General features: G+C 37.2%; 1 protein-coding gene across 2 annotated transcripts in view; it reads right to left on the reverse strand.

Annotated features, from left to right (window-relative positions):
- PARPBP (PARP1 binding protein) overlaps positions 1–14,577 on the reverse strand; it is an 80,403-nt gene that overhangs the window by 14,439 nt on the left and 51,387 nt on the right. For both annotated transcript variants that reach the window (XM_067536137.1, XM_067536138.1), the window contains 3 exons: positions 13,093–13,276; positions 8,279–8,457; positions 5,506–5,587 (listed from right to left, as the gene is read on the reverse strand). In XM_067536137.1, coding sequence (XP_067392238.1) covers positions 5,506–5,587; positions 8,279–8,457; positions 13,093–13,276 — 445 coding nt within the window. The remainder of the gene's footprint in view (positions 1–5,505; positions 5,588–8,278; positions 8,458–13,092; positions 13,277–14,577) is intronic.

Raw genomic sequence — 14,577 nt, forward strand, 5'->3', positions numbered from 1 at the left:
AGGCAGAGTCTCCCATTTCTCAGAGGAATGGTCCGTACTGACCACAGACAAATGGGTAGAGAGATAGTGAGTCAGGGATACTCCATTGAGCTATAAGCTCTATCCCATCCCTTCTTCTAGTCTCCAACCTTCAACAACACTACAAAGATCTGGAATGAGATCTCTAATCTCCTGGATTTAGGACCAATAGAATGACTTCCCTCAAAAGAAAGGTTCGCAGGGTTGTACTCCATCATCTTTATCATCTAGAAACACACTAGGGAGGTCAGAGCCATACTCGACCTCAAAAGGTTCAATAAATGGATGAAGAAAATGAAATTTTGGATGGAGACCCTAGCCTCTATGATGTCATTCCTGTCTCAAGGAGATCTCCTGACTTCAGTGGATCTGGTAGATGCTTATCTCCACAGTCCTATATGACCATGCCACTGCAGGCTCCTAAGATTTGCTTATTGTACACTTCATTACTAATACAAAACATTCGCATTTGGTCTCTCCTCAGCCCCCAGGACCTTTACAAAGGGCTGGCAGTGACACTGGCCAGACTCAGGTCATAAGGTACCTATATATACCCCTTTCTGGACAACATCCTGATCAGAGCCCCACCCCCAAGCTGCAGTCCACAAAGATATGATTCAGATTCTGGATCTCCTACAAGTGCATGTTTGTAATAAACATCAAGAAAAGTCCCTTGATTCCTTCGACAAGGATAACTCACTTGGGAGTTGACAAAGACACCTCAGTGGCAAAAACCTACCCATCACCTGACAGATTCCAGAAGAGCCAGGACCTTATATCCATACTGCACATGTGCAAGAGGCCAACCATCGCTCAGTGTCTTCTGCTATTGAGCCTCCTAGCGTCATGCATAGGAATCACTCAATGGACAAGTTCATACTTCAGGTGTGTTCAAACCTTCCTCCTGAAAGTATGGTACCTCTCCTCAGCACTCATGACAGATCAGGTGCTCAGTTCTCTAAGATGGTGGACAGTCCCAGTGAACATCCAAAAGAACCTCACCATACATCTTCCCAATCTGGAAAGACAGAGGACAGCTCAGTAACCTGGGTCATTACCGAGCTACCATCTGTCCTTCTGCCTTCCTTCCTTCCTTCCTGCACTTCTTTTTTTTTTTTTTTTTAGGACTGGAGCACAGCTTACTATGCTAACTTTATTGCAACATAGTTAATTTGAACTAATATCCCTGTTAACACATGGACACAGTCACTACAACTAATATCAGAGAATAGAGTTGCCCTTTATATATAAAAATAATCCTCCATATTACAATTCTCCATATTACATGGGATGGAAGAAGAAGAGCAATTCCAAAACAAGCATTACTCTTTGTAACCTATATCCAATGGTTCTATTCCTACCAAATACAACTAGACTTCAGACCACATAGCTGTTCCGAAACTGCCAGGGTAATTGCCTGCCATGAGAATTATTACAGATGAAATATCTGAAGTTGTTTTAGAAGTAGTCATCGTAAAATTATCTTATCAGAAAAATAAACAGATTTATAGGACAGGATGTGTGTATGGATCATTCTCTGTAGTCTCCTCTCCACTTTGCCTGAATTCATTTCTACTTGAAGAAATGCGTTAGCCTCTACATAGATAGCCCATTAGGGTTCATGGCAAGAGTAAGAACTACCACAGATCACTCTCATAGATACCTAGACTCTCACTCCATGTTTATTCTGTCTCTGGTAAAATCTCAGCCACAGATTTATATGATGTATGATCCACAAATAGAAGATGAGGTTTTTCTTCAATGAAAGAAGATATCCACTATGAATCTATTAAAAGAAGTCATCCAAGTACAAACCCAATTCAAAAAGCATCATACAGAATTAAGTAAAGAACTAAGTAAAGAACTACAGGTAAGTTTGTGTGACTAAGGAGAAAACCTGGCTTCACAGAGAGTTGCCCTCCCAGCCAAAGGAAACAGAGGCAAGGGTAGCCTGAGGAAGAGGTGAGCAATTTTCTGGTAAGGCTGCCTGTGGTCCTAAGTCTTTGTACACCTAATTGCATAGAAGCCAGACTGTGATCACCTTACTCACACTGATGAGCAGATATTCACACAAATAATCACACTGAAGTCAGGGAAAGTAAGGAGGGCACAATCTGGCCCAAAGACTGGAGCACCTTAACCTTTCTAAGTAACATAGCTGCACGATTCACTGCACTTCAAGAATAGGGCTGAATGAAATAGGCCAGATAAATTAATAATTCTCCTTCCCACCTGACAAAACAACTCCCATCTTTCAAACTGAACCTGAACTTTGAGACCGTTTACATATGTGATCTGCCTTCTTACCTTTTTTCTACAGGAAAATGCAGGAGACCCAAGTATCTCTTACTCTGACCTGCTCTTGCAGTCTGCTAGGGAAAATGAGCAGGAGCCTACTTTTTCCTCTTCCTTCAATGGGTCAAGAATAACAGGCATACTTCCTGACAAGATCCCCTTCTGAGGACTGTTTGGTCTTTATGTACCTCTAATAACTCTTCAGGAATGAGATATGGAAACATTTCTGGGCCTCTGTCCTGAATTGCAAGGTAGCTATGGGACTAACATGCCCCCAAATGTACTGCATTATTCTTCATGGTTTCACTTATACTTAGCTAACTCATTAAGCTGAAATTTGGAACAATGGAAACTCTCCACAGATTTTTACACTAAACTCACAAATTCACAATAGCCTACTTGCTTGCACGCATACTTACTTTGTCCCAGGTTTCAAACTTACAAATCTGCAGTTTTATGCATGACTGCCTATAGAGATGCTTTGGTAAACAACTGCTCTGGAGGGTACAAGATACACTTATAAAAATTAGTGTATGGAAACATCCCACTTTTCATTTATCAGATTTTCTTAGAGATCTTTACTATACAGTACTACATTAAAGCTCAGTAGGGAAATTTTAGTTCACCCCAGCAGGGTCTACATGGACCAAGTAATGCACATCATGTCAGTGCACTTTAGAAATCACACTATATAGACAAACCCATAGATAGAGACTTGCTTGTAGGTAATCTTTAGCCAACAAACTATTTCTGTCTGAACATTTTGCATTATAATTTATGCTTCACAAGTAGACATTGCAATTAAAGGCAAATAAAAAGTCTTCAATAATCTGGATACAGTTAAACTAATTTGAGCCATATGCATTTTTTTTCAAAGGAAAAGATCTTTACAAGTATTAGGCACTAATCCTTGCTTAGCACTGCAGGGATGGGGCAACCATAAAGGAGATAGTTATGGCTCTCTAGTCCTAGGGGAAACTAGGGGTTGGTTTTTACTGGTTGTGTAGTTTCATAGTCTTTCCCTATCCCTTGGCTCCTTCAAAAAAGGTAATCAATCCTGCGCTGTAAAAACAAGGTGGGTGGCAGTCACAGCACCACCACAAGGAGCATAGGCAAGAAAGGGTAGGATCATAGTTTTGCCTCCTCCCCAGTGTGCTCCTGCCACAGGTGTGGTGTCTGCATGCATCCTAATCAAGGTTGTAAAGATTGCAGCTATTGCTGCTGCTACATGTGCCTTTTACCACCTCAGAAGTATTTCTGCTGGCCATATTCTTCAGACTGTCTATGGAAACTGCTATGGCTTCAGTGATTCTCTACATTCTTTGTGGGCGTGGCAGTGGCTTTAAAAGTCACATAAGACTGCTGCCAAGTAATCATCCTCTGCAGCACTAAGACCAATTTTGATTACCCCATAAAACCTCCTTCAACTGAGAATAAAAAAGCCAGTCTACCATTTTTTATATTATTTTTTTGTTCTTACCCTGCTGAAAAAGTGAAAATGTTTTAGTAATCAAGAATCAGCTTCCGGAGTCATATTTTTGGTAAGTTCTGTGATGAAAGCCTTACTCCTATACATCTCTTTTAGGAGACTAGAAAAGGTTTTTTAATTATTAAGAATGATTACTTTTAATAATTAAACACTCTGGACTTTCTGATATTGAACACAAGTGTTAATTGACCCAGTCTTGAACTCTTCATTCAGGCAAGGGAGCTCCTTTGATTTCAATAAGCCCTACAATGTACTTTATTTAACATATTTTCACATTTTGATGGATCTAACCCCAGTTTAATTTGTTATCACTAAAAGCAGACTAAAATCATGGTTATCTGGACTGTCAGCTCACATATTTTTGGTATCTGTTTTAGGCTAAATTTCACTCTTTAATTTACCATGATTGTTCCTTCATTTATTTGACAGCTAAACCTATTTATATAAAATAGAAGTATATTTAGGATACACAGACATGCTTCAAATTTGATGGTTTGCTTGGTTTTAGTTCTACAAGGAATTCTATTGAAAACCCAATAAATCTATCTGGGGCTGAGGCCACTAGTAACATTATGTCACAGAGGAGTACACACACTAGGCTATACCCTGTGAATAATTAAACATTGCCCCAACATACCCAGTTCATTTATTTTGGTGCTAGGAGGGAATGATTGTTTTGTTTCTCCCACACATATCCCAAATTATTTTGTGTAAAAATTATTTCCCACTTATTAAAAGTTCCTTTTAGTTATGCTAGTCTACTGTTTGCTCTTATTGCTAAATAAGTACATTTTACCACAAATTGATAATACTATCATAGTCTTTCCTCATCTATTAAAATTCATCTGATTTATTTCCTAATCTATTTCTAGAACCCATCTGCCAGAACTAGGTGGCCAACTTTCATTTAGCTCCTAACATCCACACACAAGGGATCAGGGTCCCAATATAACCTAAATTTTGCACTCCTGCTAAAAGAGCATTCATGGAGCTTTCAGTACTGTTAGAGACATTCTCCTAAATGATGTCGTTAACAATACCCAACTCACTATTAAAAGTAATTTCTGTCTGAACAACAGAACAAGATATAGAGTTTAAGTTTTTAATTTTAAATATTTAAGTTTCTTGTCCAGAGAGATCTTGTTTTGTGACAGCTTTTTGGAAATTAGAAAAATAAGAAGATGCCCATAGAATGATAATGAAAAACTCCATTGTTCCTGTTTTACAGAGCCCAATTTAGCAGGAATGCAAAATTAAGAGTTAAGGAGCATACATTTGTAATTATTTTTGCTTTTATTATACTTCTCTTTCAATTACACAAACTATGAAAATATATAGATTAATTCAAAAGGCCTCCATTCACTAGTATGTCTTGTCCCCGGTCAAATTTTTAAGCTTCTTTTTCCTACAATCTTTGCTGTATTCATTTTTCATGTCACTCTTCTAGTCAGGCTTGTATCTGTACTGCTCCCTCTTTAAGGAGCTATAACTAATGTAATCACCAATATGCTTCTTCATTTATGCAATGCTTTTTCAATTGGGATTTTTGGTAAAATTTACCAATAAGTATTAATATTATTTACACACACACAAATTATTTATTTATTTGTGTGAGTGAGAGACTGGATGCATACACACAAAATTATTTTATATCTATTACGTTTATATAATATATATTATTATATAAAATAAACATACTACACCTTAATTTTTCTTTCACCAACGGATGTTTTAATACGTTGTCTGAGAGATTTTGGAGAAGACTCATTGGATTGTGTTGGAGATCTACATAAAAAAAGAGAAGAAAAAAAAAAGATAAATTCTTAACTAATTACACTTCAGCATTTTGTAACTAAAATTACTAAGCTTAAGAGCGCCTCAGAAATAGGGGGAATGGAGGAATCCAAGCTTCTGTTCCTCTATCCTTTCTCCTGCCCCTCTCCCCAGCCCCCACACACTGAAAAAAAAGTGTGCGTTTGAAGTAATGATGGGTAATACAATAAAATTTCTGACTTAAGGTTTCAGCAACTGGCATATCCTATTAGGGTTTAAGTATAACCACAAAGTTGTGATTCTACAGGCACATTATTTTTACTTGTGGCATTGGTGGTGCTACAGCAAGTTTCTTCCCATGGTTGTCTTCAAAGACTTCTGGTCAGTCTCCACAGTAACTATTCTCTTATATACACACACACTCACTTTGATGGAAGTTCTCACAGACAGACAAATACAGTTCTGTTTTTCAGTTTGTGCATAGTTCATTTCCATGGACACAAGACTTGGATGCATACACAAGTGGTTTTGCTTTTTGCAGTAAAAAAAATCTGTTCTTTACTTGGAAATATATGCCTAATGATTTCCTCTTTATTTATTATCATTGTCAGCCAATGTGCCTGCACTGACAAATAGCGGTTTCATTTCAGCAGAGTCAGAACCTGACTAGGTATTCCACTGAAGATCTGAATCTCTAAGACACGTTTAGCTGTGTCAAGACTTCTGCAAGATGAGGTACATATTTGGCAAGATGAATTGCCAACATTAGTAGCTTCTCTAGCTCAGTGAGCTAGTTCCTTCCACAATGCCTACGAAAAGTGGGTCTTCAGGAGATTAGTGGCTTTGCAGACCAGTTTAGGAAGGGCATTTGATGAATAGGGGAGCAACATGGAAGAAAGCACAGAAACAGTTTTGGGAGAAGGAAACAAATGGAGCGCCAAAGATGGCATCCTTGACATTATGGAGGGGACGGGAGTAGCAACATAACTGACAATAGAAAATTGGGAGGAGCAAAGATATGTAGGACCTTGAAGGCTTGTCAATGAGGCAGGGAAGCCAGAGAAGAAAGGGTTGTGTACATTTTTAAAATAAATTATGGAAATATTTAGTCTAAGTTCATTCCAAATTTACTCTAAAAACACAGATAGTAGCTTTAACTGGAGCAGTCTCCTTATTTTGATTTTAATCTTCAATGCATTTTTTCTGGTGGCTAAAAAAGAAAAGCCGAAAATGCTATGGGAAACACAGCAGGTAAGCCCTTTCTGCCATCAGTAAGACTTCACAATAATTACAACCACCCCTTATTTTTCTTAAGTATTTGCACTCCAAGAAGATATACATACAAGGTATTGTTTCAGTATTGTTTCCAGTGGAGAGCAGCAGGGATCTGTCTAATAAGCAAAGGATGAAACATCTTCTCTCAGAGTTGCAATATACACAGAAGAGATTGATTCAGTGAGAAAAATCTCACTTTGTTTGGAAAAGTTCTAAATTTTTTTGATGATTTATTGCTAATGTTGGTACTTTCAATGTCAAAAGATATATGGATGGCAGCAACAAAATCACTGTCAGTATCAGATAAAGGAGATTGTAGCCACTTCTTACAAGTACCTCTGTAGAAAGGTTTTTTCATTTTGAACTTCTTGCCAAGTTTTACGATTAAAAGGTAACATTGGAACCATCCAATCTAACCATTTAAACTGAAAGTTCTGACAAAGCCCACACTGGAGCCAGAGAGCTAGGGGAGGGATCAAGAGAAATTATCTGAATCTCTGAAAGTTTCATACATGAGACACTTTAGTTTTCTCTTCCAGCCTTGGCCCTAAAAATAAACAGTCTTCTGGAAAGTGGTCAGATCCCAGGCACAGCTGACCACAAAGTTTAAACAGATTTTTGTGGCTGTTCAGTATAAAAATAATGAAATCTCTGGACACAACAAATAAACTTGTTAAAATTCAGAAAATACTTGGAACCAAGCCTTTTGATACTGAAATCTGGAATTTTAAATTCACAAATCAGATGGTAAACTATAAGTTTAATATTTCCTGTGTTTCTGCCAGTGACCAACCTGCATTTCAAGTTTAGTGGTAGTGATACAGATTAGCAAAATACATTTTTTTTGAGGAAAAAGTGATACATTTCACCATGTAGGTAAAACATTTTTTAAAAATAAGAACCGACAAACAGTGTTATATCCCAGAAGTGCCTGTATTTAGGTGGAGAATTAAGTGATCCTTTACCTACAACACAATGTTACGAAGTTTATTGTTTGTAAAGCAGTTGAGATCCTCAAAATAAAGGTGTTACAGAAGTACACATTGTTAAGAGATTTTAGAGTCTGAAGAGAGGAAAGGAAAAAAAGGAAAGAAATGTGATTTCCAGCAAAAAGAATCCCTCAGTTTATGTAGTTTCTTACCTTTACTTAAAAGTGACCCTTTAGGTGGTAGATTCACTTCTTTGTATAAGTTACTAGTGTTAAAATTATGTTTTTGAGCTATGAACATACTTTTCTGAAATGAAGTGAAAATTAGATATACTGAATAAACAAAAGAAACTGGAAACAAAAAAGTTTACAGCAAATTGACAATACACCTCTTACTTTGCTATTAAGTAATTCGTTTTGTGTAAGCAAGATATTATTCTTGTTTGGGAGGCCATCAATTACAGGGGTTTGTTTTATTTTAAAGATTTACTAGTACTCACCTAAACAGTGTTAAAACAGAGGTGATTCCAAATGTAGTTACGTTTTCATCACCATATAATAGTTCTGCTTTGTTTTCGGTAGGAAGATTGGCAGCTTCTTCATCCAAAAGAACTAATAAGGCCTTCAAAGTTTCTCTGCCACAGTATGTAGTGCCATGGTTTATGGCATGTAATTTTGGCTGAAAGTACACAGACATTTCATCAAAATAAATATTAATAGGTGCATACAGTAAGAAATGTAACAATGTTTCAAACCAACCAATAATGAATCCATCTTCAACAGCAGCCAGATGCTTCAGAAGGTGCAAGAAATCCCACACAGACAATTACGGAATAACCAGCCCAAAGGGAATTTTCCTATTAAACCCAGGCAATTAGTGGTATTTAGCTCATTGCTAGATGGAAGCATGATCTAAATAAGATACACACCTAAATACTGGAATCTGAGCAATGAGACTGCACTACAGAAGTTAGATGGGAAGAAAATGAAGAGTTCCCCATCATGTATTCTTGAGTGCTATGGGGCGCACAAATACATTCTGGAGCAGTCTACCACCACCCCTTTTACCAAGTAACCAACTGCTTTCACAGACCTACAAAAGAAAGGACTTTGACCCAAGTGGTACATGGTACAGCAGTCTCTATATTGACATAAAATGGATCCCTCAGGATTTTCCACAAGAATGGAGAGGTTCTAAAAGGAAATAATCTACATCTGGAAATGCTCAGTTCTGCTGTGAGCAGCACGGACTTAGAACTTCATAGCCACTGTGGGACTGCAAGAATTGCAAGTTTGCTACAAAAAAAAAAAAAAAAAAAAAGTAACAATCCTGCACAGAAGTTTAGGGTTTGGTTTTTTGTTGTTGGTTTTGGGTTGGTTTTTTTTTTAAATGTGCAGTAATAGATTTTTAAAACAACAAGGTTTTTTGTTTATATGTAAAAACTCACTGCTGTATAAATCTGTTCTAAAGGATAGTACGAACAGCAACAGAGTTTATAGAATCAGTTAACTAATCTTAAACAATCCCCTTGAATAGACCAAATTCTAATTCTTCTATCTACCTGATCACACCAGTCAGTGCATCTACTTTTCAAGAAACCATAGCAATATATGTCAGACGTGTACTATAAGTTGTAATCAACTAGTAATTGGAAATAGCAACTACAGCTATGGTTGTCACCTAAAATTAAACAGAAATATCTATTTCAGTACCATTTAACTTCCCTAAAAATTTATTCTGAGCCAGTGCAGTGATTACATTACCACATAATGACTTTTGTACAATATCATGTTGTGTCATGACACATTGTTCTGTTAGGTAAACTGCAAAAAAGTGCCATCTCAACTATGACTATGCACATAGATTAAAAAAAAACTCCTCTACAAATTAAGACATTCAGACTTAAATGGAAAAAGCAGTCACATGCAAGCATCACTACTCTGATGCTTGTTAAAGCTAGGCCCATTGCCCATTTCTTCCTGCCCCCAAAATAAATTGACTGGTCTCTCATGAATGACTTTCTGATACTCCAAATCCTATATTGGTCAATCCAGGTCACATCAGCCAAATTCTGGCCAGAGTAGTAAACTTCTCAGAAAATGATGAAAAATCCCATTAGCCATCAATTCAGGTTTCACATAATTAAAATAAAGCAAAGCTTCCTCCCCTGTGGAATAATTATTTAGCTGAAGCCCAGGGATTCCCACAATACCCAGTGTGACAAAGCTCTTCCTCTACCTCAGTAAGTCTAACACTTCCTTTTAGCGGTAGGTCAGGGAACTGCTTCACCCTTTCGTGTTCTTCCACCCTCTAGTGGTGGGTGAGGGTAAAACAGCTGCTCTAAAATGGCTGCTCCCTGATGGCTCCCAGTCCTGTCTCTGGTTCTCTGTCTTTGGTTCTAGTGCCGAACCAAAAGTTCAGTTTGATTTTCCCCTACTGGCAGGATCTCTTCCCTCAGGCCTGGGAAAGGTCCTTTGCCCTCTTCAGGCAGGGTTTTTTCCTCTCCCAGTCTTTGTACCTGCTGGGTGTTCTCCTGCCAGCATTCTGCTCCTTCTCCAAAACCCTCCTGGCTTCTTGACAGCATCTTACCTACTCAAACTCTCTGGTTGCTCACCTCACTCCCACAACTCCAGCCACACCCTTTCTCTGGAGGGGAGGCTTTTAACAAGTCCTAGGCAGGATCTTGATTGGCTCCAGGTGTAGTAATTAACGTGGAGTAACCCCTGCTCAGCTACCAGGGGAAAAGGGACTTGCTGATCCTGGGGCTGATATATAGGCCTTCTAGCACTCTCCGATAACCATCTGGTCTGACCTTGTCACACCAGATATTGCAAAGAAAAATATTGTCAGGATAAAAGTTTTGTATCTGTTTGCTGTAAAGGAACTGTTTTCAGGTATGTTTTATTCAGAAGTGAATTAGACATACAGCCTTCCTAACAAGATTACATTGTGAAGGCACAAGTTGTGGCTCCATAATTAAAATGAAGTTGAATTTTGTGCTTAAGGGAGGGATTCAACCTCTATAAGATATGAAAAATAAAGCATATCCTCTCCAAAATCACAGCATGACTCTGAATAAAAAAACCCTATATATCTGAGACTTTATAATGAAACCTATTAGCGAGTCTTAAAAGAAATGGTAGCACTCGGTGTCAGGCCTTTTTTTGTCCCAAAAGATCTTCACAGAATAGACACTTCATGTCTCCCATATAGTTAAAAAACCTCACTGAATTCATAACCATAGGCTATATTTGATTTTTTTCCCCAAGGATTAATGGCTATTTTGCCCCTATTATTCTTAATAACTACATATCTTCAGCAGATACTAAAGAATAATTTTCTTCTACAGAGTGTCTCACCGCAAACAGCGCTCTCAAAATGGCTAAATCTCCCATTGTTCTCAAAGAGACTGAAATTACAGGCTGCCCTCAGGAGTCCATTTAGAGAAGGGCCTGTATTTCCCATTGTTCTCAATGGGCCCGAGTATTCCTTTCCACTTCCTCACAATATAGGATGCCACTATCTTCTCTGGCTTCTGTCCCATAGAGCACAAGGGAAATTGTGGCCATGTTGATAGGTGATATCAGCCTATGACATCAGTCCCACTAAGAACAATAGGAGATGATAGACATTTTGATATAGCAATTCTTTGAGAGTTTCTCAGAATGATAAGATTTCATGCAGAAGCCTGTTGGCATAAAAACTTTCAGTTATGAAAATCAACAGTGACAATTAATCTTAAATATTTATTTTCAAAAGCTACCTGTTGCACCAGAATATTCAGAGGGCAGGATAGAGGAGGAAAGTGTTCACATGCAGAGTCAGCGGGACGGAGAAGTAGGATGTGTATGTATGGAGAATGTGGAGGATAGAAGTAAAGGGGAAACTACGCAGGAAAATGTAGGGATGTGCATAAAGTAGAAACAGGGGGGACAGGAGATGGGAGGAAAATGGAATATACACTCTAGCAGCTTTGTGCTGCCTCAGAGTGGCATAAAGCAGCCAGTCCATACAGATGAATGTAGCCATAAAAAGTTAAAACTTTAGAAAATAATTTAAGGCATATCTTCAAATCATTAGGATATCAAATGGTAGCATTCTAACTTTGTTTAGTGCTCATGTATAAAAGCTGAATTTAAAAAAAAAGAAAATTCCCAGACAAAGCTGAAGTGAAGATGAAGTCAGGGTTGAGAGTACATATCAGTAATCTAAGGTGAAATACATTACAGAGATGTTAGAGAGATAAGGTGGATGATATATCATCTTTTACTGAACCAACTTCTGTTGGTGAGAGAGACAAGCTTTTGAGCCACACAAAGCTCTTCTTCAGACAAAATTGGTCCAATAAAAAGCTTATTACCTCACGCACATTGTCTAATATCCTGGAACCGATATGGCTAAAACTACATATTACTACACTGCAACTACACTGCATATTAAGAGATCCCAAAACAAAGCATTATAAACCAGGAAAATTCAGAGTTAATATTAAATTTAAAAGAAATCCAAATATGTTAAATTATGGAAATCACTCAGTTTCACCACCTAAGTAACCCTTTGTAGTGATCCCCTTTTTTTTTTTTTTTTTTTTTTTTGGGGGGGGGGGGGGGGAGGCAGAGAAGGGGAGGGAGAAGAGAGGGGAGAAAGGGAGAGACACAGAGAGAAAATCTAATAAGCCTGTATAAATCAGTTTAAATCACTAATATAATCTGGGACCACAAATAATCATATGATTATTGCATGGTAACTACAAAGCAGAGTTAAGGTTGTTTGGGTATGCATTTCTATACCTTAATAAGTTTGGATTTAATTCAAATTTAGACTTTAACTTAGAATGTCCTGCATTTATATTGATTGATCTTGAGATAATTATGTCATCGATGTATTTTATCCTAAATTACTCATGTGTACTCTTATGTTAACATGCAGTTAAGGTTGATTTTGTCTGAGAATTTAAATTACAATTTAACTGTATTCATATTAGTAGCAGACGAGTTATTTTACAAATATTTAATATTTAACAAACTCTGTTATACATGGGAACAATAAGTGGCATTTTAAAGGTTATTTTAATAGATTTATAATTTTAAATGTAAGAATTTTTTAGTTGAAGTACAATGGCTTTTTGAAAACCACACTATAATCCTAAAGGATTTAAAGAGTCTTTCAACAAATTTAAGTGTACTATGCTACACAGGAAATGACACTATTCTGTATTATGGGGAAAAGATTATACTATATTTCAAGTTATTAAAAAAGACATTGGCTTTCTTTTAAAGCTATATAATAGGAGAACAAAAGGAGGCCCATTACCCGGGCTGGACTGATTCCAGTGGTGCTAGCAGTCACAGCTTCATGTTGAGAATTGATAATATTTTTAATCCTCAAATCCAAATCTTGTAAAACTTCCTCTGCTGCTTGACAGAATGGATCCCCACTGTTCCGGCCTTTTATCAAGTGCATCTTGATTGTTGATAGAATTCGCCCCCCTGCAATTCTGAAAATAGGCATAGAGTCATCCCCACATTAATCTTGGCAATGCTTTAATATACCTATTCGTTCTGAACACAGAATCTTCACAGTTAATCAAAACTGTTCAAAGAACAGCTTTGATCTTTTAAATCAACAGCAGTGTGCAATTAAATACTATCCTGTAACATAATGGTTTACTAAAAAAAATTTAAAGATTAGAAAAATCAAAGGAAAAATAAAAAGGTAATGAATTCAACATTTGTCAATACTCTCTGATCTACAAGACAAGGAGGAAATATCTTGATAGCAAATAAAGGTCTGATAAAAGTATCTTCTGTAAATCCACATCTTTTCTGTTTTGCTCATAATTCATGAGTGTGTGACAAAGTTCTAGGAGAACTGAGCCATTTTATTTGGCATAACACTTTATTTCCAAATATATTTCTGCTTCACATAAGCCCTTCCAGCAACCAATCTATTTTCAATTTAACTAAAATAACAGATTGCCAAGGAGACTAGGTGAGCACTGATATTTGTTATAAAGCTGTACAGTTTCCCATTCCATGACAGAGTAGGAAACATTCCTTCAAATCAGAGGGCACATATAGCAATGCAAATTGACTATGAATTATCCATACACTTTTGACATAACAGATACATACTTTAATCTGTTAAAGTAGGGCTCCAGTCCAGCAGGGTTTTTAGAAAGACCAGAAAAGAAGGCATATTTGTTCCCAATTACACACATTAAAGTTTTGAATTCATGAAAGATGGAAAGCACTCCTTAGACTATGTGCTACAGAAGCTCTGAGGTAGGCATCATATCTTAATAGGTTTGCACAGTGCCTAGCACAATAGATTGTTTCCAATTCTCTTATCACTTCAGGTTGCATGTCCTCCAGGCCTACTGATTTGATTATGTCCCATGGTTTCTCCAAGTATTCCCTTACTCACTTTATAAAAAAATCAACTATTTATACAAAAGTATTCATTACTTCAGAGACAATTTTTAAAAAAGGGATTCAGTAGCTTGGCAACTTTAGCCATTATTTTAATCCTCTGCATTCATTAATATGCCTATTTGTTTTCTAGTCCTTTTCTCTTCAGTATTTGGTCCTCTCATCTTTTCCTTCAAGCCTCAATCAACTTATATTCCTCTTTTGTTGATTTTTTCCCTTCTCAACTTTACTGTTTCCAGTAAAGGGTTATTTTTACCCTCAGATCTTTAATTAGCTCAAAATGGAGCTGCCAGTTGGTAGTGAAGTGTGGGGACACTGGACTAAAGACCATTCCATGTTAACATGGAGCAGGCAGGATCCATTCTTT

This window comes from Emydura macquarii, unplaced genomic scaffold (genome assembly GCF_026122565.2).
Source record: "Emydura macquarii macquarii isolate MOO-44397 ecotype Brisbane River unplaced genomic scaffold, CSIRO-AGI_Emac_v2 contig_3530, whole genome shotgun sequence".
In the NCBI taxonomy this organism is placed as follows: Eukaryota; Metazoa; Chordata; order Testudines; family Chelidae; genus Emydura; species Emydura macquarii.